The sequence below is a fragment of the Heterocephalus glaber genome, unplaced genomic scaffold (genome assembly GCF_053883595.1).
Source record: "Heterocephalus glaber isolate CG9 unplaced genomic scaffold, H.glaber_assembly_v1.0 deba00001608, whole genome shotgun sequence".
NCBI classification, from domain to species: domain Eukaryota; kingdom Metazoa; phylum Chordata; class Mammalia; order Rodentia; family Bathyergidae; genus Heterocephalus; species Heterocephalus glaber.
The window spans coordinates 3,882,546-3,909,975 of NW_028258379.1; the positions used below are offsets into that span (position 1 = coordinate 3,882,546).

At 37.7% G+C, this 27,430-nt stretch overlaps 1 protein-coding gene across 1 annotated transcript in view; it reads right to left on the reverse strand.

Moving 5' to 3' along the window:
- Kcnh5 (potassium voltage-gated channel subfamily H member 5) overlaps nt 1–27,430 on the reverse strand; it is a 393,245-nt gene that overhangs the window by 266,882 nt on the left and 98,933 nt on the right. Inside the window, exon 7 of the mRNA XM_004837427.3 lies at nt 1,382–1,808. Within this exon, the coding sequence (XP_004837484.1) occupies nt 1,382–1,808 (427 nt within the window). The remainder of the gene's footprint in view (nt 1–1,381; nt 1,809–27,430) is intronic.

The following is a 27,430-nucleotide window of genomic DNA, read 5'->3' on the forward strand; positions in this document are numbered from 1 at the left end:
CAGCTTACCAAGACATCTTTGGTATGTTAAATATCAGTTCAATTAACCATCAAAATTTCTGTGTGTATTAGAACATCTTCCTCCTGAAAGCATCTAGAGCAAATAGCATTTGGAATTTAATGCTCGCACTAAACAAGCTCTAACCTGCAAATAGAACCTGTGAGTTCTTTTTGTTTGTTTGTTTTCTGTATCTTTACACAGAAGGATTAGTATGACAGAAGCTAATAGCTGCTAACATTGGTGCTCTGATAGCTCTCAAATATTCTGACCTATCAAACTTAGTTTCTTAGACCTGAGCTATTCACCTTTAAAGGACCAGTCAATGCCCTCTAATATCTTTCCCAATGTCAAAATCTAAGCCTCTGTAATGTGTACTGTCAAAAAAAAAAGATGGCTTAGGTCAAAACCCAGTGACCATGATCTCAAGGCTTATAATATGCTAATAACACTAATTACACTTTTAGTACAACAATCTTAAGGTTGCCCTCGGTATCAGAACTAGACTTGCACAAATCAGAGTCAACTTAAAGGTATAGGTGATGGTGAAGTCTTTCTCAGGGTGTCTTAGAACAGATTCTTGGGTATGTATTTCCTTAATGTTCTGGTCTTCTGGTGCCATCCAGCTTCAATCTAAGCACAGAACAACGGTGTTTGAGCTCCTGAAAGGGAGCTTCCAGGAACTTCCAGGAACACCATGAAGACACTTAAAACTTCAGACACTTATCTCTGCTAAATCACTCATTCTCTCGGTCATATATTCCACCTAGAGTATATTAACAGACACTAGATTTATAAACATTTTGGGGTAGTCTTAATTGTAAAAACTTACATATCCGAAGATCAACTTTCATTCTGGAACTCAGATATTAACTAAAATATTGTCTAAACTGTGTATCTCACATCAAATCCTGTCTATTTTTTTGGAATGTAATACACTGCAACAAAACCTACAGAAAGTGCCAGATACCTCCTCTCTAGATGCTGGTACCAGTTCATTCAAGAGCACTCAGCCAGGTACAGCACTGTAAAGAGAATTAAATCACAGAGTTCCCATTCTGGATTTTGTGCTACTCTGTCCCAGTGATGGTGGGCCTATAGCACACGCACTGCAGCAGTCTGTCTAAAAAACTCTAAAAGCTCCGCCATCACTGCTCTATCCATACTATTTTTCATGTGTCAACACATTCTACGTAGTGAAATATAGTATTTGCATTTTTATTTTCTAAGTTGGAATAAAACTTAAACCAATTGTAAGTGATATAGATTAAGACACCTTTCTGAAGACAAAATAGTTCATTTTTATCCTGTCAGAGATGGGAATCAGGAAGATTCTGAACATCAACCATTTTTGAGAAAGAAAAAAGGAAAGCAAGATACTTACAGCCCACCATCATCATGGCCACTGAAAACATCTTCTCCACATCTGTGGTAGGAGCTATGTTTCCAAACCCTATGGTTGTAAGGCTTGTCATGGTAAAGTAGAGAGAGGACACATACAGAGAATCCTTGCTGGGTCCTCCTTCCCATATCCCTGCACTGGAATTGTATCGATACGGAGTCCCAATGCTCAAGGCCAGCTGGTACAGCCAACTGTCTATCTGGATGGTGTTGGTGACCTCATCGATGACCTCGTAGTCTCCAATGCTATACCATATGCAGGCCAGCCAGTGGGCAACCAGTCCAAATACACACACCAGGAGTACAAGGACTGCAGCTCCATATTCTAGGTAATGGTCCAGCTTCCTGGCAACACGGCCCAATCGTAACAGACGCACCACTTTTAAAGAACTGAAGAGACTGCTGATTCCCTGAATAAAAGAAAAGAAATGAAATCTCACTTTCAGAAAAGAAAAAGCCACAATCAATACAATAGGTCACTTCTGTGAACTTGATCACTCATTTATATATTAAGAATATATACATACGAAGTCTGTCTGTAAGAAAATAAAAGAGCCAAAATAATAAACTTTTTTAAAAATGCTAATTCCACCCTACTCAGAAGTAAGATTTTTGAAAATTTTATTACATAAAACAATTTTCCATTAGAAAAAGACTAAAAAATTATTTTCATATGTGGAATATGAAATAACCAAAGAATGAGAAATCTAAGTATAAATAATTTAAAAAGTAAAAATAAAAGACAGATAATAGAAAACAGAAAGCAGATCTTTTGCAAAAGGGAAGAGGACCAAGAGATAGAAGGAGGGAGGGGAAGGGAAGGGGATGAAAAAAGAATTGAGAGAAGGGAAAGGAAAAATTATGAGAAAAGGAAAAAATGGAAACGAAGTCTATGTAAATAGGGAAGGGTGCACAGGGGATGGGGAAAAAATAAGAACCAAAATACATCATGTACAGGTACAAACACCCAGTGATAAATGTAAACGTATTGTATACCTAAAATGTACCAATAAAAGAATTTAAGCAACAACATCAAAAAAAGAATTAAGATGTATTATTCCAACTTCCCACCATGAATGTAATCATTATGTACTACAACCATGTACAAATAAAAAAAATTAAAGAAAATTGCTCAAGCATAATACACTCAGAATGCAGAAATAGCTATGAACATCAGAACTTCAGGAGAAAGAAACCTAGTCTTCCAGGAAGCAAACAAGAAATCCTTCTGTGCATATGAGGAGAATGAGCAAATATCATTGTTGGTCCCACTGCCTCCTGCCACAGCCAGGGCAAACCCTAAATTTATAGAGCTCTGAAAAAGTGAAAAGAGCTGAACCTAGGATAGGCAGAAGGCCTCCCAATTCCTACCCTCTTCTAGCAATAGTCATAGAAATGAACACCAAAAGAAAAGAGCAGCAAGAAAATTGAGAAGCCTTAAAATAGCAAACAAAGCAATATACAAATGAAAATACAACACAGCTTTTCTTAAATCTAGGAAGAGCCCACTGATACTTTTTTGGAAGCATATATGTAATACACCATGGGGCATGGGGCAGGGGGTGTCAACTCATTCTTGATGCAAATCTCAGAGGGAAGTAAGAGCAGAGACCTGCGAAGCCATCAACTGATCATCATCAGAAAACCAATGCCCATGACTTCCTTCCTCCTAATTCTGTCTCCCAAAGGGTGTACAAGGACCTCAATAAAGTCCTGCAGCTTACTCAAAACTAACATGGAAGGACTGGCTGATTGAGTGACCTGCGACCCTGCAAGGTAATAAGATTCAAAACAGCTTGGAAGCTCTCTAAAATGGACCTATGTAATCAATCATAAAGAAGGAAGACAAAAATAAGCATTTGTTGAGCACTTCTGAAGGCTGGGCTCTCTTGGGTTGAGCCCTGGGGACATTAAGATAAGTATATCTTCTTTCTGCTCCAAAGGAAGCCATTATCCAAATGCATGAAAAATTCAGAGTTCAATTTAAAAGTAAAAACAAAATTGCTGTAGATACTACTTTTTAGATGGCTTGAATTTTTACAGGAACTGTGAGACTTCAGTAGAAAAGTCACTTCTATCTGAATTCTGCTCTATGAAAACAAAACAAAGGACAAACAGAGAAGAAATTCTAACCCCATTCTAACTGAAAATTAGCCACGACCCCAATGCAGAATGTGAAGATTCAGAATATACTAGAATTAGGTTCAGTGGATGGAAGGACATACTCCCCTGATCTCTAGCTGGCAATTTTCTACAAAATGAGCTGACCCACCTTAAAAGGGACAGTTCTACAGATCACTATTTCAAAAGTACATTTCCTACAGCCATGTCCAACACTACTTCACAGTATTACAAAATGTTCTGTGAGCATTGTAAATGCTTTCTGCCATGAGCTCCATGAAAATATTTTCTCCAAGTTTTTAACCAGCTCTCTGTCTAACATGTCTTTCAAGATCATCTTGTAAGGCTAACCTTCTCCACACGTCCATTATCACCTTCAGCTCTCTTCTGGTTTACCTATTGCATATTCAAGTTCCAACTGTCCTCTATATATTGATGATTCATGGGTTCACTTAGCACAAAAATGCCCCTTCCTGAGTTTCTCACACATAGCCAAAGGCTTGTTGCCTGTTTCCACTGGGATGTTTCTTGGTAACAGGTCTGAAAGGGTTCCTCACCCTCCAACTTAGTGCTTTGTGCCCTACCTTATGACAGCATTACCCACCCCATCACCTTGACCTGGGTGGAGTCTGAGTTCCTCCCTTTTCCTGGCACAACCACCTGGGTTTTATGATCCAAAGATGGGAAGATACATTCCCCTGATTGGTAGAAGGCAGTTTTCTTTTTTATTGTTTTTTACATAAATTTTTTTTATTGGTACGTTTGCCATACATAATGACTAAATTCCTCATGAAGAGTTGCTATGTGTACGTGATGCATCTTAATCCTTTTTTATCCCCTATTCTTCCTCATCCTTCCATTTCTTGGTCTCCTTCCCTTTTTCAAAAGAGCTAGCTCTCTATTTCCTATTATCTATCTTTTATTTTGCTCTTTATATTTTAGATTTCTCATACAGGAGAAATCAAAAGATATTTAATCTTTTCTGTCTAATTTATCTCACTTAACATTATGGTCTCAAGGTGCATACATTTTCCTACAAATGGCTCAAGTCTATCCTTTTTATGGTGAAATAGTACTCCATTATGTATAAATACCACTTTTTTTAATCCATCCATCTACTGATGGAAATATAGAGTGCTTCCAAGATTTAGCTATTATGAAGCATACAGCTATAAACCTGGGTATGTATGTAACTCTTTCAGGAAAAGAATAGCTAGGTCAATTGAAATTCCTATTTATACTTTATTGAGGAATCTCTATACCAATTTCCATAGTGGATGTACTAATTTACATTCTCACCAACCATGCAGAAGAGTTCCTTCTTCCCAACAGTCTTAACAGCATTTGTTATTATTTGATTTCTTGATGATGGCCATTCTTTCCACAGTAAGGTAGAATCTCAGTGTTGGTTTAATTTGCATTTCTCTAATGGCCAGACATGTTGAACATTTTTTCATGTATTTATTGGCCATTTGTACTTCTTCTGAGAAGTGTACATTTATTTTAATTGGCCATTTATTGATTGGATCTTTTATCTGGGGAGGCATAATATTTTTGACTTCTTTATATAGTCTTGATATTAGCTCTCTATCCAAGGAGTAGCTACTAAAAATTTTGCCATTCTGTAGATTGTCTCTTCACTCTATTGGTTGATTCCTCTGCTGTGCAGAAGCTTTTTAATTTGGTATGATCTCATTTTTTGGTTCATGGTATTATTTCTTGTGTAATTATGGTTCTGCTCAGAAATTCCTTGCCTCTTGTCTTCGAGAGTTGTACCTGTTTTATCTTCCAGCAGATTAAGTGTTCCTGTTTTAACATTTAGATCTTCGATCCATTTCGAATTTAGTTTAGGACACTGTGAGAGATATGGGCCTAGATTCAATCTTCTCTAGTAAGCAATTTTCTACAAAAGAAAGTGCTCAAAGTGCCTAAGTATTCAAAATATATCTATGTGGTAAGTCTCTCTAAAGAGTCCCCTATTTTAAATTCCTATGGCCATGGCTTGGTCTTGATTCCATGCTTTTTCTCACTAGTAAGATGGGAACAGCCTCCATTACCCACCCCATCTCTACCCTTGCTTCCTGCAATTCTCAGATCACACTACAAAGGTTACCACTCTAGTACTTTTTTCAGTGTACATCTACCTAATCATGTCCTCTCTGATTTAAAATCTTTTCATATGAGCTCATTATTTATAAGGTTAATATTAATTCCATACTATCACATGAAACGTACAGAAGAATTGGTACCCATGTACTTAGTCAGCCTCTCTGCCACCAATTCCTGTGTGCTTGGCATGCTATGGCCATACTCAGCCCTGTGTAGTTCACAGAACGTTCGTGATGTTTTATGCTAGAGTACAAGTCATCCCTTCTACTTAAAGCATTCTTTTTCACTCACTTGGTGGCTGGGACCTTGGTTCTAGTTAAAACATTTTCTCCTCCATAAGCATTTTCCTGACAATTTTTGTCTACCTCCTCTATCTTCACTGACATACTCACATCTTCTGTCCCCACTGTAAGAATTAAGTGTCTTTCCTTTCTGTTACCATACATTCTTTGCACATCTCCATTGAAACATCTGTCACTGTCACACTGTAGTGCAAGACTATTTGCATGCATGATATTTCAGAAAATTCTAAAGTCTTTGAGGAGTGTGTCTAACTTCAATCACTAAGCTAGGACATGGAAATATGTTAGTCTATGAATGTAATAAGCAAAAAAGTGACTTATCCAAGAAAATTAAGAGGTGAAATGGAAGGTTTTGTTAATAGCAAACTCATTATAATTTAACTATACAATGTGGAGAAGAAACAGTTGATGTAACTTTGAATTGCATTAATAAATTTTGGCATGGAGTACAAAACAGAAACTGTCCTTAATCTCTCCACTAACCAGTCCACAAGTATAAGACACATGTTACAATTATTCATCAGAGGACTGCCAAAAGAAAACCCTTCATCAATTTGGCTTGCCAAAACCACCTGGGAAAAGAGAGATGGTGAGGAACCCTCGGCACACTCATCAGCAGCCAGCCTACCAGTGCAGGCACCTGCAATACCTGCCCCCCTGACCCCACCCCGGCTCTGGCCTCTTGGCTGTGCAGCTACCTGGTTCGACAATACAGAGGCACAGGGGGACATAAAGCCATTGTCCTGAGCTGCAGAAGTGAACAACAGAGAGAGGGCCTCTCTCAGGCTCCCTGATGAAAACTGAAGCCCACTGAAAAAGTGAAGAGAATCTCTGCAATAAAGGCACACCAGACCACTGTGCTTGGTAAGTTGGAGGGATCATCACCTCCCATCAGAAGCTGGACTATCTTTGGGGAAAGGCAGCTGGAACCTGCAATAGAAACTTGCAAAGTTCAACCCTACAGGAGGACAGGGAGCTCAGCATGGAACTTGCAGCCAGAAATCTGCCTGAATCTCACGGATCTGCAACTGGCTTACTGAGACTCATTGACTTATATCTGGACACTGCTGCCCACATTATCTATCATGAGAGCAGAGACATACCCTGGAGGAAGCCTTTCATTTTTCCCTTTTATTTGTTATTTTCAAAATTCTCACAATTTTTTTGCTCGTGTTTTAAATTTTTTTCTTCTTTTTCTACACTTTTCAAATTTTTATTTTTCTCTTTTTTCTTTGTTTTCACTTTTCTTTCTCTCTCTCCCTCACTCCCTTACTGTCCCACATTGTTCTACATCTCCCTTTGTGTTCCTGTTCTGGCCCTAATTCATATTTCTTCTTTATTTTTCTTTTCTTCTCATTTTCCTTTTCTCACCTGTGTCCTCTGGCCTCACTGCTAACTTTTCCATATCCTTGTACCTACCTATCCCTCCCTCCCCAACTCCTAAGTCTCCATGCTGAAGGGTATAGTTACTATTTTGAAGAGTTTATTCACTATAAACATATGTTGGGCTGGTCCTTGATTTTGATTCAATTCACACAGTTAAAGGTGACAGATTAATAACTACCACAAATTGGCATTTTCTAAGGTGTACTTGACGCTATTGTGTTGCTGATCATATGACTTGGGCAAAGGTGTTGTGATTGATTTAATCAGTTGTCCTTCCTGGTATAATGAAAATGAGATAGCCTGAGAGCCATTAGAGACTAAAAACCTAAACACCAGCTATATCTGGAAGACACCTCTGAGAAGCAATCATTCAGTAAGGGTTCTAAGTACATCAACAAAGATACATATGATAAGAAACTAAAAAGTATAAACCCAGGAATGAAACCAAGGACAGTACCAAAAGCAAAAATGAGAAGACATTTACACAAGGCACAAACTCAGATTTCCACCCCACAAAAGGCAAATTCTGGGGGGAAATGAGGTAAAAAAAGTCTGATAATCAACCACCTGGACACCCTGAACTGATAGCACAGGAAGTAACAAAACAGAAGAATGAGGCTCTAGAAAAATTCAAAACAGAAATAATCTCCCAGATAAATACAGAGCTGGTGAGCAGAGTGAAAGACATGATTGGAGGCTCTAGAACAGAAACAGATAAAAAAAAATAGAGGAGCTCAGAAACATTCTGGAACCCAAGAATCCCCTGCATAAGAAAGAAATGGAAACCACAATTGCCCAACAAAAGAAAGAAATGGAATCCATGAAACAGATTCAAACACATATTCAGGAGACTAAAAACTCCACTGAAATTATGCACAGCAGATTAAGGGAATCAGAAGATAGAATATCAGATATAGAAGACAGGATTACGGTTAAGGACCATGAAAACAGAGATTTCTTAAAAACAGTAAGGGACCATGAGAAATCAATCCAGCAGCTGCTAGATGATGCAAAGAAGAATAACATAAGACTGATAGGAGTCCATGAAAAAACAAGAGAAAGTACAATTGACATTAAAAAAAAAAACTATTCACAGAAGTAATAGTAGAAAACTTCCCAGACAGAGGTGGAGAATTGGACATACAGATAAGTGAGGCATATAGACCTCCAACAAGCCACAGTAAAAAAAAATCTACACCTAGACATATAATACTCAAGATACCAGAAACCTAACAGAAGAACAAAATCCTACAAGCAGTTAGAGAAAAGAAACAAATCACCTATAAAAGAAAGCCCATAAGAATGACAGCAGACTTCTCAACACAAACCCTCAAACTCAAGGAGAGCCTGGAGTGAAGGATTTCAAGCCCTAAAAGAAAATGACTTCCAAGCTAGACTGTTGTATTCTGCAAAATCATCTTTCAAAATCAATGGGGAAATGAGATACTTTCATGACAAAGAACACTTGAGAAATTTCATGAACACCAAACCAGCACTCCAAACAATTCTAAGCAATATCCTAGAAAAAGACAATGAAGGTCACAACTCCATGAGGCCCAACAAAGGAAGCCACCAGGCAAGGTAAGAAACTAAAGGGAAACGGGGAAAAAGAAATAAGAAATAAAAGAGCCAACAACAGCAAAACATCATGACAAGGATGAGTCAATATCTATCAATTATAACTCTCAATGTTAAAGGCCTCAATTCACCAATCAAAAGAAATAGAATGACAGAATGGATTAAGAAACAAAATCCAGCAATATGTTGTATACAAGAAACACACCTAACTCAAAAAGAAATTCATACACTGAAAGTAAAAGGATGGAAAACTGCTCTTCACATGACAGGAACCCAGAAAAAAGCAGGTGTAGCAATCTTATTTGCAGACAAAGTAGATTTCAAACCAAAACAAATTAAGAGAGACAAAGATGACCACTATATCCTTCTAAAGGGAACAATCCAAGAGGAAGAGATGACAATCATAAATATTTATGCACCAAATACAAATGCCCCCAACTATACAAAACAAATATTAATGGACACAAAGAACCAAATAAGCACTAACACAATTGTAGTGGGATAACCTAATACCCCACTATCACAAATAGACAGATCATCTAGACAAAAAATTAACAACAAAATTCTAGAACTGAACCAAGCAATTGAACAAATGGACTTAATAGATGTTTACAGAGTGTTCCACCCCACAAAATCAGAATACACATTCTTTTTGGCTGCACCCGGGTCTTTCGCCAAAATAGATCACATGCTAGTTCATAGGGCATGTCTAAGTATTTGTAGAAGAATTGAAGTTACCTCCTGTATAGTATTAGACAATAGTGCAATAAAATTGGACGTCAATAACATAAGAAACCGCAAAATCCCCACAAACACGTGGAAATTAAATAAGACCCTCCTCAACAACCAATAGATCACAGAGGAAATTAAAGAAATTAGATGGTTTCTACAAGTAAATGATAATGCCAGTACAACATACAGGAATTGAAGGGGCACAATGAAACCAGTTCTATGGGGGAAATTCAGAGCAGTGAATGCCCACATTAGGAAAACAGAGAACTCAAATAAATAACCTAATGCAGAACCTCAAGCTCCTAGAAAAAGAAGAGCACAACAAACCCAAAGCTCATACAAGAGAGGAATATATAGGGCTAGGGATTTAGTTCAGTGGTTACACCGCCTGTCTTGCAAGCACAAGGACCAGAGGTAGATCCCTGGTATCAAAAAAAAAAAAAAGAGAGAGAGAGAGAGGAAATTATAAAGACCAGAGCAGAAATCAATGCAATGAGCACTAAGGGAATGATGCAAAAATCAAAGAATCAAACAGTTGGTTTTTCGAAAGAATAAATAAATCAATATACCCTTAGCCAACTTTGTCAAAAAACAGAAAGAAAAGGCTCAAATCCATGAAATTAAGAACTAAAAAAGGTGAAGTCACAACAGACTAAACAGAAATCCAGAGGATCATCAATACCTACTTTGAGAACCTGCACTCTAATAAAATTGAAAACACAGAAGAAATGGACAGATTCCTAAATACATATGAATTGCCAGTTAAATGAAGAAGATATAGAAATTCTAAACACCCTTAATTACAATGAGTGAAACTGAAAATGTAATAAACAATTTAACAACAAAGAAAAGCTCAGGTCTTGATGGTTTTACTGATGAATTCTACAAGACATTTAAAGAACTATCATCATTACTCTTTAACCTCATCAAGGAAATTAAAAGGGAAGAAATGTGTCCAAATTCATTCCTGGAAGCAAATGTTACTTTGATTCCCAAACCAGGGAAATATCCAACACAAAAAGAAAACTACAGGCCACTTTCCCAAATGAAAATAGATGCAAAAATCCTCAACAAGATACTGAGAAACAGAAAACAGAGGATCACCAAGGAGATCATACACCCTGAACATGTCAGATGGATTCCAGGAATGGAAGGATGGTTCAACATATGTAAATCAATAAATGTAATACACTATATTAACAGAGTCAAGGACAAAAATCATATGATCATCTCAATAGATGCAGAAAGCCTTTTCTGCATTGACAAAATCCAACACCCATTCATGATAAAACCCTACAGAAATTTGGAATAAAAGGTCTTTCTCTCAACCTGATAAAGGCTATCTATGAAATCATACTAAATGGTCAAAAAGTGAAAACTTTCACGCTAAAGTCAGGAACAAGACAAGGATGCCCACTATCACAACTCTTCTTCAATATAATTCTGGAAACATTAGTCACAGCAATTAGAAAAGAGAAATAAATAAAAGGAATGAAGATAGGACAGGAAAAAGTTAAACTGTCATTATGTGCTTACAATATGATACTTTACATAGAAGACCAAAAAATTCTGCCAAAAGACTTCTAGACTTAATTGACAGATTCAGTAGAGTAGCTGGATACAAGGTCAACTCTCAAAAAACAATAGTCTTCTTGTACACAAATAACAGACTCATTATGAGAAAAATTGGGGAAACAATACCTTTTACAATAGCATCCAAAAAAATGAAATATCTAGGAATGAATCTAACAAAGAAAGCAAAAGACCTCTACACTGAAAACTACAGCACTCTCAAAAAAGAGATCGAAGAGGATATAAAAAACTGGAAGGACATACCTTGTTCCTGGGTAGGAACAACCAATATAGAGAAAATGGTCATACTTCCAAAACTACTATATAGATTCAATGGAATGTCGACTGAAATTCCAACAATATACTTCACAGAACTAGAGAAAACATTCCAAAAATTCATTTGGAATCAGAAGAGACCTAAAATAGCAAAAGTAATTCTAGGCAACAGAGACATGGCAAGGGGTATCACAATCCCCAACTTGAGACTATACTACAAAGCTACTGTGATAAAAACAGCATGGAACTGGCACAGAAACAGACCCGAGCATCAGTGGAATAGATTACAAGATGCAGAAACTTCAGACATATTCAGCTACCTCATCTTTGACAAAGGAGCCAATCACCCTCATTGGAAGAAAGATAGCCTATTCAATAAATGATGTTGGAAAAACTGCATTTCAACCTGCCAGAGATTAAAACTAGACCCATACATATCACCATGCACTAAACTAAGATTGAAGTGGATTAAAGATTTAAATATTAAGACAGAAACACTAACCTCACTGGAAGATAAGTTAGGTAGAACCCTTAAAGACATTGGCATAGGAAAAGACTTTATGAACAAAACTTCAGTAGCATGGGAACTAGCAGAAAGAATCAACAACTGGGATTTCATCTTATTAAAAGGCTTCTGATTGCAAGAGAAATCACAAACAGAGCTAAGAGACAACCTACAATGTGGGAAAACATTTTTAGCAGCTGTACCTCAGACAAAGGACTACTATCTAGAATATATAAAGAATTGAAAAAAATCAGACTCCCCCAAATTCAAAGACCCAATTTAAAAATGGGCATCTGAAATGAACAGACATTTCTCAGACAAAGAAGTAAAAGCAGCAAATAAATATATGAAAAAATGTTCAACATCACTGGTCATTCGAGAGATGCAGATGAAAACAACACTGAGATTCCACCTCACCCCAGAAAGAATGGCTGTTATCAAGAAATCAACAAATAACAAATGCTGGTGGGGTTGTGGGGAGAAAGGAACCCTTCTCCATTGTTGGTGGGAGTGAAGACTGGTGCAACCACTGTGGAAGTCAGTATGGAGATACCTCAAAGAACTAGGGCTAGAGGTGCCATTTGACCCAGCTATTCCACTACTGGAAATCTTCCCAAAAGAATTAAAAGAATCATACCACAGAGATACATGTGCACCCATGTTTATAGTGGCACAGTTTGTAATAGCTAAAGCTTGGAAACAGCCCAAGTGCCCATCAACTGGAAACTGGATAAAGAAGATGTGGTATTTTTATAAAATGGAGTACTACTCAGCCATAAAGAATGAGAAATTAGAGTCATTTATAGCTAAATGGATGCATATTGAGGCCATATTCTTAAGTGAAATAAATAAGACACAGATGTGTAAATACCAAATAGTTTCTCTAGTGTGAGAAACTGAGAGTGTAAATAAGGATTAAAAGGATTAATAACGAATAATTGACACTTTGAAATAGGAAAAGGTCCAAAGGGGTAGGGGTGGTGAGAGGACATGGGGAAAGGGAAGAATGGAAAGGAAAAATTATGAGAAAAGAAAAAAAGTGGAAACGAAATGTATGTAAATAGGGAAGTGTGGAAGGGTTGAAGGGCACACAGGTAATTGGGAAAAAATAAGAACCAAGATAATACATCATGTACAGGTACAAGCATCCAATGATAAATGTAAACATATTGTATACTTAACATGTACCAATAAAAGAATTTAAGCAAAAAAAAAAATGTGTTTTTTTTTTAAAAATGAAGCACTACTCAGTCATAAAAAATGAGAAACCAGAGACATTTATAACTAAATGGATGCATATTGAGGCCACACTCTTAAGTAAAAGAAATAGGACACACATGTAAATACTGAGTCATTTCTCTAGTGTGAGAAACTGAAAATATAAATAAAGATTAAAAGTATTAATAATGAATAATTGATACTTTAAAATAGGAAAAGGCCCAAAGGTATAGGGGTGGTAGGAAGGGAAGGGGAAAGGAAAGAAGGGAAAGGAAAAATTATGGGGAAAAAATGGATATGAAGTCTATGTAAATAGGGAAGGGTGGAGGAGTTGAAGGGCACACAGGTAATTGGGAAAAAAATAAAAACCAAGATATATCATGTACAGGTACAAGCACCCAATGATAAATATAAACATATTGCATACCTAAAATGTACCAATAAAAGAATTTAAGGAAAAAAGATGTATATGAGCCTGTTGTTGTCATATAGGTAGGCTTTCAAGCTAGAAATATCCTTTCTTTAATAGGTGCTATTCGAATTTTCTTTCTTCCAGAGTCAGTTTCATTAATTTGTCTTCCAAGGTACTTCATAGAAGTTGTCAAATTTATTTCAAAAAAGATTTTTGTAATATGCTTTCTATATCCCTTTAAATTCTGTAAAATCTGTGGTAATGTCCTCTAAATCTTGATGTTATAATTAAAAATGTATAACTGATATTGTGTAATAGGAAGAAAAGGTCTAAAGGAGTAGGGGAAGTGGGAGGGGTAGGGGAAAGGAAAGAAGGGAAAAGAAAAAATATGAGTAAAGGAGAAAAATGGAAACAAAGTCTTTGTAAATAGGGAAGAGTGTAGGGGTGAAGGGAGGGCAGGGGAATGGGGAAAAAAGTAAGAACCAAGATATGTCATCCAAATGTACAAGATCCTAATGATGAATGTAACTGCACTGTATACCTAAAATGTACCAATAAACTTAATGGAAAATTTTTTTTTTACAAAAAGATGTGAGTTTTTTTATAAAATGGAGTACTACTCAGCCATAAAGAACAAGAAACTAGAGACATTTATAGCTGAATGGATGCACATTGAGGTGATACTCTTAAATGAAATAAATAGGACACACGTGTAAATACCGAATAGTATCTCTAGTGAGAGAAACTGAAAGTGTAAATAAGGATTCAAATGATTAAAATGAATAATTGATAATTTGAAATAGGAAAAAAAGTTCCAAAGGGGTAGGGGTGGTGGGAGAGGAAGGGGAAAGGAAAGAAGGGAAAGGAAAAATTGTGAGAAAAGAAAAAAATGGGAATAGGGAAAGGTGGAGGGGGTGCACAGGTAATGGGGAAAAAATAAGACCCAAGATACATCATGTACACATACAAGCACCCAATGATAAATGTAAATGTATTGTATACCTAAAATGTACCAGTAAAAGAATTTAAGCAAAAAAAAAAAAAAAAAACAAACCTCAGATTCATTCAGTAAGTGTGCGAAGACCCCAGAGAGCATCTGTGTGAGCCAGACCAATGCGGCTGCAGGCTGATCCCAGCCATGGCTCTGCCCTGAACACAGAGGCTCAGGCACACCTGCCAAAGTCAAAGGCCCACCCAGAAAAGAAACGCACAGGTACACAAGCTTCAGCCAGAGAACCTCCATACAATTGGCCACAGCCAAGGACCTGCCTGGAAAAGAGCTACATAGGCACACAAACCATACCCAGAGGCTCACCCTGATACCACTGATAAGTGCATGGAGACCCTAGCCAAGCCTGTGCAGATGAAAGGAACTGGGGTACACAGCCCCCATTCAAAGGCCCTCCCAGACAACAGCTACATAGGGGCCCCAGTGAGAGGCATGCCTAGATACCCACCCAAATGTGCACAGGCCAAAGCCAGAAGCCCGCCCAGACAACAGATCAGCTCAGGGATCCAGAAAGCCACCACGCTGAACCCAGGAATTGGTGTACTGGTGAGTAGCCGAATAAAGGCTGCTCAGTGGCTTGCTGAGAATTCAAGACCACTGGGTGAGCAATAAGTCACCTCAAAAAGGCAGAGCAGGCTGTGTCCCTTGAAATGAGAAGACAGACTTCCAGATCACCAAAGGCAATGCCAGAGGGCAATAAGATGGAACAATCTGATACTCAACCACCTGGACACTGTGAACTGGCAACAAAAGAGGACCTGGAAAAAATGAAATAAAAAATTGTGCCCATAGTACAAGACATGATTAATAAATCTAGAGAGGACACAGATTAAAAAAAAATAGAGGAACTGAGGAACACGATGGAATCCCAACATAGGAAATAAATGGAATCCATACAACAGATGCAAACAGGTTTCCAGGAGATTAAAAACTCCACTGAAACTTTATGCAGCAGAAGGAGCAAATGTGAGGATAAATTTTCAGATATAGAACATAGGATTGCAATTAGTGACCAGGAAAAGAAAAATTTCTTAAAAATAGTAAGGGACCACAAGAAATCAATCCAGCAGCTGCTAGATGATGCAAAGAAGAATAACATCAGACTGATAGGAGTCAATGAAGAAACTCAGGACAGAGTGCAGATGACACAAAAAACTGTTCACAGAAGTAATGGCAGAAAACTTCGCAAATAGGGGAAAAGAACTTGACATAAAGATAAGTGAGGCATATAGGACTCCAACTAGCCTTGATCAAAAAAAATCGACAGATAGGAATATGATAGCTAAGATTCCAGAAACCCAACAGAAGAACAAAGTTCTACAAGCAGTTAGAGAAAAGAAAAAAATCACATACAAAGAAAAAAAACAGGGACCTGCTTCCTCTGGCTTGCTCCACAAGCTTGCCACCAAGACAGGCTTGCGAGCAAGACAGGGTGAGGAGGACACCCACCCCGGGCAGGCCCACCAGCTGCCAGCTTGGCCATGCCGGCCCCTCCAGCAACAGGCCCTGGCCCCAACCTGCTTCCCCCTCCTCCTCTGGCCTTTTTGCTGTGCAGATACTTGGTTCCACACTACAGAGGCACAGGGGGACATAAAAGCTATTTTCCTGAGCTGCAGAAGTAAAAAACAGAGAGAGGGTCTCTCTCAGGCTCCCTGATGAAAGCAAGCCCACCGAAAAAGTGAAGAGAATCTCTGCAATAAAGGCACACCAGACCACTGTGCTTGGTAAGCTGGAGGGATCTTCAGCTCCCATCAGAACCTGGACTTCCTTCAGGGGAAAGGCAGCTGAAACCTGCAATAGAACCTTGCAGAGTGCAACCCTGCAGGAGGAAAGGGAGCTCAACTTGGGACTTGCAGCCAGAAATCTGCCTGAATCTCACGGGTCTGGGATGAGCTTACTGAGACTCACTGACTTATAACTGCACACTGCTGCCCACGTTGTCTACTGTGACAGCAGAGACATACCCTGAAGGAGGCCCTTCATTTAGTTTATCCAATATAACCATATGTTGGGTTGGCCCTTGATTTTGATTTAATTCACACAGTTAAAGGTGATAGATTAATAACTACCACAAATTATCATTCTGTAAGATGTACTTGATGCTATGGTGTTGCTGATTGTATCACTTGGGCTAAGGTGTTGTGATTGATCTAATCAGTTGTCCTTCCTGGTATAATGAAAATGAGATAGCCTCAGAGCCATTAGAGACTGAAAACCTAAAGACCAGCTATATCTGGAAGACACCTCTGAGACGCAATCATTCCATAAGGGTTCTAAGTACATCAACAAAGATACTTACAATAAGCAACTTCAAATTATCATCCTAGGAATTAAAACAAGGACAGTACCAAAAACAAAAGTGGGAGGACATTTGGACAGGTCACAAACTCAGACTTCCACCCCACAAAAGGCAAATTCGGGGGAGATGAGGTGGAGGGGTCTGGTGATCAACCACCTGGACACCCTGAACTGATAGCACAGGAAGTAACAAAACAGATGAATGAGGTTCTGGAGGAATTCAAAGTAGAGATGGTCTCCCAGATGACTGCAGGGATGGTGAGCAGAGTGAAAGACATGATTAGAGGCTCTAGAACAAAAACTGATGAAAAAATGGATGAGGTCAGAAACATGCTGGAAGCCATGAATGCCCAGAAAGGGAAAGAAATGGAAACCATGATCGCCCAACATGGGGGAGAAATGGAATCCATGAAGTGGATTGAGGCGGAAGTTTGGGAGATTGAAAACTCCATTGAAAGCATGCAGAGCAAACTAAGAGAATCTGAGGATAGAATATCAGATATAGAAGACGGGATTATGGTGAAGGACCATGTAAACAGAGATTTCTTGAGAATAGTGGGGGACCAAAGAAATCAATCTGGCAGCTCCTGGATGATGCAAAGAGGAATAACATAGGACTGATAGGAGTCCATGAAAAAACAGAAGAAAGTACAATTGACATGGAGAAACTGTTCATGGAGGTGATGGTAGAGGACTTCTCAGATAGGGGTGGAGAACTGGACATGCAGATGAGTGAGGCATGTAGAACTCCACCTAGCCATGATCAAAGAGAATCTACACCTAGACATGTGATGGTCAGGATCCCAGAGACCCAAGAGAAGAGCAGGATCCTGCAGACAGTTGGAGAGGAGGGATGGATCTCCTATAAGGGGGGGCCTGTCTGAGTCATGGCAGACTTTTCAATGCAAACCCTCGAATCAAGGAGAGCCTGGAGTGCTGTTTCAGGCCCTGGAGGAAGATAGCTTCCAGCCTAGACTGTTGTATCCTGCAGGATTATCTTTCAAAACCGATAGGGAGATTGGATGCTTCCATGACAAAGAGTACCTGGGAAATTTCATGAACACCAAACCAGCACTCCAAACAATTCTAAGCAATATCCTAGAAAAAGACAATGAAGGTCACAACTCCATGAGGCCCAACAAAGGAAGCCACCAGGCAAGGTAAGAAACTAAAGGGAAACGGGGAAAAAGAAATAAGAAATAAAAGAGCCAACAACAGCAAAACATCATGACAAGGATGAGTCAATATCTATCAATTATAACTCTCAATGTTAAAGGCCTCAATTCACCAATCAAAAGAAATAGAATGACAGAATGGATTAAGAAACAAAATCCAGCAATATGTTGTATACAAGAAACACACCTAACTCAAAAAGAAATTCATACACTGAAAGTAAAAGGATGGAAAACTGCTCTTCACATGACAGGAACCCAGAAAAAAGCAGGTGTAGCAATCTTATTTGCAGACAAAGTAGATTTCAAACCAAAACAAATTAAGAGAGACAAAGATGATCACTATATCCTTCTAAAGGGAACAATCCAAGAGGAAGAGATGACAATCATAAATATTTATGCACCAAATACAAATGCCCCCAACTACACAAAACAAATATTAATGGACATGAAAAAACAAATAAGCACTAATACAACTGTAGTGTAATTGACCTCAATACCCCACTATCACGAATAAACAGATAATCTAGACAAAAAATTAACCAGAAAATTCTAGAACTGAACCAAGCTACTGAACAAATGGACAATAGAAAGAGTGTTCCACCCCACAAAATCAGAATACACATTCTTTTCAGCTACACACGGGTCATTCTCCAAAATAGACTACACACGAGCTCATAGGAATAGTCTAAGTAAATGTAAAAGAACTGAAATTACTCCCTGTATATTATCAGAACATACTGCAATAAAATTGGAGATCAACCACATGAGAAAATGCAAAACTCCCACAAACACATGGAAATTGAAGAACATTCTCCTGAACAACCAATGGGTCACAGAGGAAATTAAAGAAGAAATTAGACGGTTTCTACAAGTAAATGATAATGCCAGTACAACATACAGGAATCTATGGGACACAATGAAAGCAGTTCTATGTGGGAAATTCATAGCAGTGAATGCCCATATTAGGAAAACAGAGAGAACTCAGATAAATAACCTAATGAAGAACCTCAAGCTCCTAGAAAAAAAAAAGAGAATAACAAGCCCAAAGCTTGCACAAGAGAGGAAATTATAAAGATCAGAGCAGAAATCAATGCGATGGAGACTAAGAGAATAATACAAAAAAATTAATGAATCAAAGAGTTGGTGTTTTGAAAGAATAAATAAAATCAATAAAACTTTATCCAACCTTATCAAAAAAAGGAAAGAAAAGGCTCAAATCCAGGTAATTAAGAACGAAAAAGGGGAAGTCACAACAGACCCAGCAGAAAGCCAGAGGATCATCAATACCTACTTTGAGAAACTGTACTCTAATAAAATGGAAAACAGAGAAGAAATGGACAGATTCCTAAGATACATATGAATTGCCAAAGTTCAATGAAGAAGATATAGAAATTCTAAGCACCCCAATTACAATGAAAATGTAATAAAAAATTTACCAACAAAGAAAAGTCCAGGTCCTGATGGCTTCACTGCTGAATTCTACAAGACATTTAAAAAATAACTAACACCATTACTCTTTAAACTCATCAAGGAAATTGAAAGGGAAGCAAGGCTCCCAAATTCATTCCTAGAAGCAAGTGTTACTTTGATCCCAAAACCAGGGAAAGACCCAACCCAAAAAGAGAACTACAAGCCAATCTCCCTAATGAACATGGATGCAAAAATCCTCAACAAGATACTGGCAAGCGGAATACAGAGGGTCATCAAGAAGATGATACACCTTGACCAAGTCAGATTTATCCAAGGGATGCAAGGATGGTTCAATATTTGTAAATCAATAAATGTAATACACTGTATTAACAGAGTCAAGGACAAAAACCATATGTTCATCTCAATAGATGCAGAAAAAGGCATTCGACAAAATCCAACACCCATTCATGATAAAAACCCTACAGAAAATTGTAATAGAAGGTCTTTATCTCAACCTGATTAAGGCTATCTATGAGAAACCAATAGCCAACATCATACTAAATGGTCAAAAACTGAAAACTTTCATGCTAAACTCAGGAACAAGACAAGGATGCCCAGCATCACTACTCCCATTCAATATACTTCTGGAAACATTAGCCACAGCAGTTAGAAAAGACAAAGAAATAAAAGAAAGAAAGAAAGGAAAGGAAGAAGTTAAACTGTCATTATTTGCTGATGATATGATACTTTACATAGAAGACCCAAAAAACTCTACCAAAAGCCTTCTAGACTTAATTGACAGATTTGGTAGAGTAGCTGGATACAAGGTCAATACTCAAAAACCAATAGCATACTTAAACACAAATAGCAGACTCACTGAGAGAGAAATTCGGGAAACAATTCCTTTTACAATAGCATCCAAAAAACTGAAATACCTAGGACTCAACCTAACAAAAGAAATCAAAGACCTCTTCTCTAAAAACTGTAGCACTCTGAAAAAAAGAGACTGAAGATGATATCAGAAAATGGAAAGACATCCCTTGCTCCTGGGCAGGAAGAATCACCATAGTGAAAATGGTCATACTGTCAAAATTGCTATATAGATTCAATGCAATCCCAATTGAAATCCCAGCAGCATACTTCATGGACCTTGAGAAAACAATTCAAAAATGCATTTGGAACAAGAAGAGACCCAGAATAGCAAAAGCAATTCTAGGTAACAGAGACATGGCAGCAGGTATCACAACCCCCAACTTGAAACTATACTATAAAGCTACTGTGATAAAAACAGCATGGACTGGCAAAGAAACAGACCTGCGGACTAGTGGAACAGATTACAAGATGCAGAAACAACTCCAGACACACTCAGTCACCTTATCTTTGACAAAGGAGCCAAGCACCCTCACTGGAGGAAAGATAGCCTCCTTAATAAATGGTGCTGGAAAAATTGTGTTTCTATTTGCCAAAGACTAAAACTAGACCTGTATCTCTCACCATGCACTAAACTAAAATCAAAATGGATTAAAGATCTAAATATTAAAACAGAAGTGCAGAACTGGTTGGAACAGAGGTTAGGTAGAACTCTTGAAGCCAATGGTGTAGGAAAAGATTTTATGAAAACTTCAATTGCCCATAAACTGCCACAATCAACAAGTGGGATCTCTTCTTACTAAAAAGCTTCTGCACAATAAGAGAAACCACCAACAGTGTGAAGAGACAACCCACAATGTGGGAAAAAAGTTTTCACCAGCTGTCCCTCAGACAAAGGTCTACTATCTAGAATGTATAAAGAAATTAAGAAAATCAGACCTCCCAAATTCAAAGACTCACTCTGAAAATGGGCATCTGATATGAACAGACATTTCTCACACAAAGGAGTAGAAATAGCAAATAAACATATGAAAAAATGTTCAACATCACTGGTCACTGGAGAGATGCAAATGAAAACAACGCTGAGATTACACCTTATCCCAGAAAGAATGGCTGCTCTCATGAAATCAACCAGTAACAAATTCTGGGGGGACTGTGGGGAAAGAGGAACCCTGCTTCACTGCTGGTGGGAGTGTAGACTGGTGCAACCATTGTGGAAATCAGTATGGAGATACCTCAAAGAACTAGGACTGGAAGTCCTGTTTGACCCTGCTACGCCCCTGCTGGGTATCTTCCCCAGAGAATTAAAAGAATCATACCACAGCAATATATGTGCACCCATGTTTATAGCAGCACAATTTGTAATAGCTAAAACTTGGAAGCAACCCAATTGCCCATCAACTGGAGACTGAATAAAGAAAATGTGGGGTTTTTTAATAAAATGGAGTGCCACTTGGCTATAAAGAACAAGAAATTAAAGATATTTTTAGCTAAATGGATGCACATTGAGACTATACTCTTTTCTTTTTTTTTGATACCAGGGATCAAACTCAGGTCTTTGTGCTTGTGCAGCAGGCAGCAAAACCACTGAGCTAAATCCCCAGCCCAAGACCATACTCTTAAGTGATATAAGTAGAACCCACATGGGTAAATACCAAATAGTCTCTCTAGTGTGAGAAACTGAAAGTGTAAACAAGGACTAAAAGGTGTAATAAATAATATGAAAGAGGAAGAAAAGGTGCAAATGGAAGGGGAAGTGGGAGGGGCAGGAGAAAAGAAAGAAGGGAATGGAATTAATATGAGAAAATGAAAAAATAGAAACAAAGTCTTTGTAGTTAGGGAGGTTTGGAGAGGTTGAGGGGAAGGCAGGGGAAGGAGGAAAAAATAAGAACCAAGATGGATTATGTAAAAGTGCAAATTTCCAAAGATGAATGTCATTATATTGTATACCTTAAATGTACCAATAAAATTAATTTTTAAAAAATTCCTCAAAACCATACTATATGAAGAAATGTGGGACAAAAGAAAAGATTAAAGTAAAGCATATCTATATTCAAATACAGGGCATAAATGAAGGTTGAAGCTGAATGGATAAAGAAAATCATATATGTATGGTTTGAGCAATCCTAATGTGAGTCACCTGGTCCATAGTTGGAGATACTGGGACAGAGAGACTTACGGCACACTTCCCTGCAGTTAGCCAGCCAAAATCTAGATCATTCACCACTACTTAAAAAACACAAAGTGGTAATAACTTTATTTACTACATGCCAGGTACTAAGTGTTTTCTACGTATTGACTATTTTAATTTTCAAAACAATTCTATGTAATAAGTATCATGAAAACATGGTCCAGAAAAGTTAAGCAATTTCACTAAATTCACATAGCAAGTAAGAGGAGGACTGGAGATTCCAATACAGCCTATATGGGTGCAGAATCTTTGCTCACTCTGAGCAAAGGTATAGTTATAACTTACTATACCTATAATGTGCATGTATATATATACTATACCTATAATGTGCACATTAGTGCCAGCATTACTAGCTGAAACGAAGCATTCTCTACACGACTGAAAGGACACTAAATTCCTAAGTCCCACATCTCAGGCCCACAGCAGGAGTCCACAGAGGCCCCAGGACTCAATATATCTGTAGTTCTTTAACACAGATCAATTCATTTCTCTCCCACAATAGCAAGATTTCTACCTCCATGGTGCATATGGGAGGAGTAAAGCTCAAAAAGGGAAAGTAGTCCAAAGTTATGCTCGCTAGCAAAGAACAGAAGCTTCCCTCAAAGCCAGTCCCCTAGATCCATATTGCATTTCCTACAAACCACTGTACAGTCTTCCTGTGCTTACCCTACTCCATTCTACACAACCACTGCAAAATGAATCTTCCTAAAATACAGTGCTGAGCACATCCTCCAAGGGCTCATCATGAATAGAAAATGAAGCATCATCTCTTCTACAGGCCTTCAGTGCCCACAGGCTCACCTGTGTGTACACTGCCAGGTCACTTCACACCAGACCTCTGCATAGTAACAGTGCTCCAGGGAAACCAAACTCCTTCTGACTCCCAAACATCACCCCAAATTTAACCTCTGAATTTGCCCATGTGTTCCCTTCATCTTTTTATCAAACCAGAAACTGCTATTCAAATTTAATAATACACAAAAAGAACCTTTATTTTATTCGGAAAGTTTGTTGTTTTGTATCAAAAAGAATTTCAGGCAATCATTATAATTCAAGATGAGATGACTTGAGTTAAATGTGTGGTAGAATATCTAAAACTTGAAACAATACAAATGTCCATCTTTAGTATAATAGATACACATGGTATAGCATAGTCACTCATTAAAATACTACCTAAACATAAACGTGAACCGACTATAATTATACCCAACAACAAAAAGAAATCTAAAAATCACCAAGTTGAGCAAAAGCAAGGAGACACAAAAGAGTTTATGCTGTATGATTCCATTTATGAAAAATTCAAAAATAAGTAGAACTACCCTAAAGGGTTAGATGTAGGGATGTGATCCCCGTCACTGAGGGAGGGGCAGTAACCAGGAAGGAGATGTGGAAATTTTGGGGATCTTGGTAATATTCTGCTTCCTAGAGTGGCTACTAATTACTAGGTGTGTTCACACTGAAAATTCTCTGAGTTATGTATTAAGATAGGTATACTTTTCTTTAACCATTTTGTATTTAAATATAAAAAGACCTCTGGACCATCACTGCTCTTTTGTTTCATGAACAGTTCCCCACAACACATGATTCAGATTAATATCTTACTCATCATATAATGGGGGGTCATATCCAATACTGTACCTAAAATGAGATTTTTCTTATTTTATGCATCAGTCTCATAACCTTTAGATCAAGCCACAAATTATATTTAATTCATTGTTGGCAACTTTAATTGCATTCATTTGGTAATACAGGACACTTTCACAAGCTGATCCTCAAAAAAAGGTACTCTTCATCTCTTTTTATAACAATTTCTTGATTCTCTACCTTCCACCAGTCTGAACTGTTCATTCATTTTCTGCTTCATTTCACTCCAAGCTTTCCAATCCTTCCGTGTCCTCCTCTGCACTTCAGTGGCGTTCTGCCTCTATTCCAACCTCTGAGCTCTTAGTACATAAATCCCTGGGGTTCTTCTGGTGGCAGAGAATATCAAAGGCATCAAATGCATAGTGAAACCCAGCAGTGTTAATGGAGGGCTCTCACTCATCAGCTCTCACTCATCCACAGTCCCAGCCAATTTCCTCACTTGGCAAGCCCCTCAGGCCATAGTAGCATAAGGAGCATTACCCAGGAGGCAAGTGCTATTAACTCTTTCAGTTATTTTTGTGGATTCCCATATTTTAAAAGATGTGAGGTATGAGAATAAAAACAATACCCTGCAATGATAAAGCCATCCAAAATTCAAATCAATTCTTTCAATTGATCACCACTAATCATAGGAGGTAGATAATTTGGCCAATACAGTATTCCTTCCTGCCTTCTTCTCTGGTGTATGAATAGAAAAGGGAAAATCAGAATTTTCTTGTACAAGGACCCATGATAAAGAAGTGAGAGCAGGAATATAGACTTGTCATACACAGTTGCATGGTTTTTCACCTACATCGTGCAACAAAAGATGTTATAATAAATTATTATTTTTAAAAATAGCTATGGTGATTTTCATTTCTGCATCTATAGCCCTTTGTAAAGTGAAGTGCACCTTTCCCATCATGAAATATGGTCTATTTCTCATCCTTTGAATCTGCACTGATCTTTGTTTTATCCAATGGAACATGGCATTAGTGACATTGTGCCCATCGCAAGACTAGTCCACAAGCAGCCTTGCACACCTTCACCCATGGTCTTAGAACTCAGCCCTGCTGCTGTGTGAATGAGACCAGCTAAGCTTCTGGAGGATGACAGACCCTAGAAGCAGCTTTTTGAGCCATCCTAGACCAGTCAGGCCCCAGGTACTCAGCAGCTGACCATAGATGAAGGAGTGAACTTAGACAAGTTAAACTAACCTAAATCATCAGAAACACTCGGCTGATCCATAGACTTATGAGCCAAAGAAATGATGCTTATAATTATTCACAAAATTTTGGAACAGTTCACTAGGTAGGCAAAAACAAGCTAATTGATATAAATGTGGAAATAGTACATACACATTTATGAGTACAGAATTTCACACTTTTATGTCTTAAAGCAGAAGACAATATAGATAACTCAGAGGTCTCATTTTAACTAAAATGTTACCAGATAGGTAAGATACAGATATGTAAAATAAAATGTAATACAAAATTATTAGGTCATATTACCTGTTGCATTGGAAAGTACCCTAAATCTATTATACTTTGCATGGAATGATGACAACAAATACTCTGTGAAAATAGAGAATTCAAAGTTATTACTCCATATCTCATAAATATTTCTCAAATTTAAACTCACCTAATACCTTATCCTAGCCAACACTCGTGTGAATAACCCTTCCAATAAGCTGGCCTCGGTGTTTCTTCACCAATTCACCTCTAACAACCTTTCCACTTCTCCTATGATATCCACTACCATGGTCAGAATGTCAAATTTGTCATATCCTAAAAATTGTTTTAGCTCTAATGTCTTGATTTTAATTACACTACTCTGACCATATCCTCTTCTCTGTCAAGCTCAATGACTCAGTTACAAATACAATAGTAGTTCAACCTTGTTGAACCTTCAGCCCAGTGACAAACACAGTTTCCCATATCCTATTAACTGGCTTCATTCTCTACTTACTTTATTACACAGCTCCTTAATTTTAATAACATCAATACCCTAAATTCCTTAGCATCCCTGAATCTTCATTATAACCTTTATCGAAATCTGAATCTTGGCTTAATTACCAACTTCCTTTATGCCTATATTAAGAATTTCTCAAAAAAGTCATATAATCATACAATAGAGCAGATTGTTTCCATTAGAAACTCACTATGATTGACCTCTCAATTTTTTAGCATTCTTCACTATCTTTCATATGAATTTACCTAATCATTATATTTCAAACTTTCTCTACTCAATTCAAAACTCCAACCACTGCCTGATTGTATCCTTCCCATGGATATTTAAATGTTTTATCCATTTCTCATTAAAAAGATAGTACTATACACCCCCTTCATCTTCCTACCTTCAGATATCTCATTTAAGAAATCAGAAGGCAAGAAGTATTATTACAATTTCCCAGACACCCTACTCCTAATCCAGCTTTAAGTATTATCAATTTTAATTCCACTATCTCTCAAATTCATCTACTTCTCTCCATCTCCACTGCCATTACCTTAGATCATGCTGTTAGTAGCTTTCTCCTGTGCTTCCAGAAGTTTCCTAAGTTTAAAGGCACTCATTTGAACTCATTCAGTCTGTTCTGAACACTAAAAACAAGTAAATTTGCAAAATCATTCCTAGGTTAAAATCATATGACAGCTCTTCATTGCACTAAAGTCTCTTTTGGTTTACAAAGACCTGCATGGTCTGGTCAGTGCTTACACTCTAGCTTCATTCTTTACTACTCTTCTGCTCACTCTCCATCCAACTTTCAGTTTTTTGACTATTCCAGGCTCTCACAAACAGGTACTAAGTACTTGCTCTTTTTTCTAAATGCAATGTTCTATATCTCTTTCGTGTCCTTGCCCTTAGCCTGCTTGGCTCTTAGCACAATCATTGTCTTCTTGGGAATCTTTCCTTCCAATATACATCAAGTCATTTCATTATATAATCTCAAAGAACCATGTCCATTCTCTTCATGATATTTGTCTTTTTGTGATTGTATGTACACATCTCTTACTTGTTCATTCTTTCATCCCCAGCACACTCTCTAGAACGCTCTGACACATAGTAGGCACACATGTATTTATTAAAAGAATGAGTACACTAATTAAAGAATAAGATAATACATAAATCTCTCATAATAATTTGACTTTTCCAGCTCTGGTATTATAATAAATAATTAATAGTTGTTTGATGACTATGAGACCACATCAGCAACTGGACAAAAACCACAAAGTAATAATAAGCTC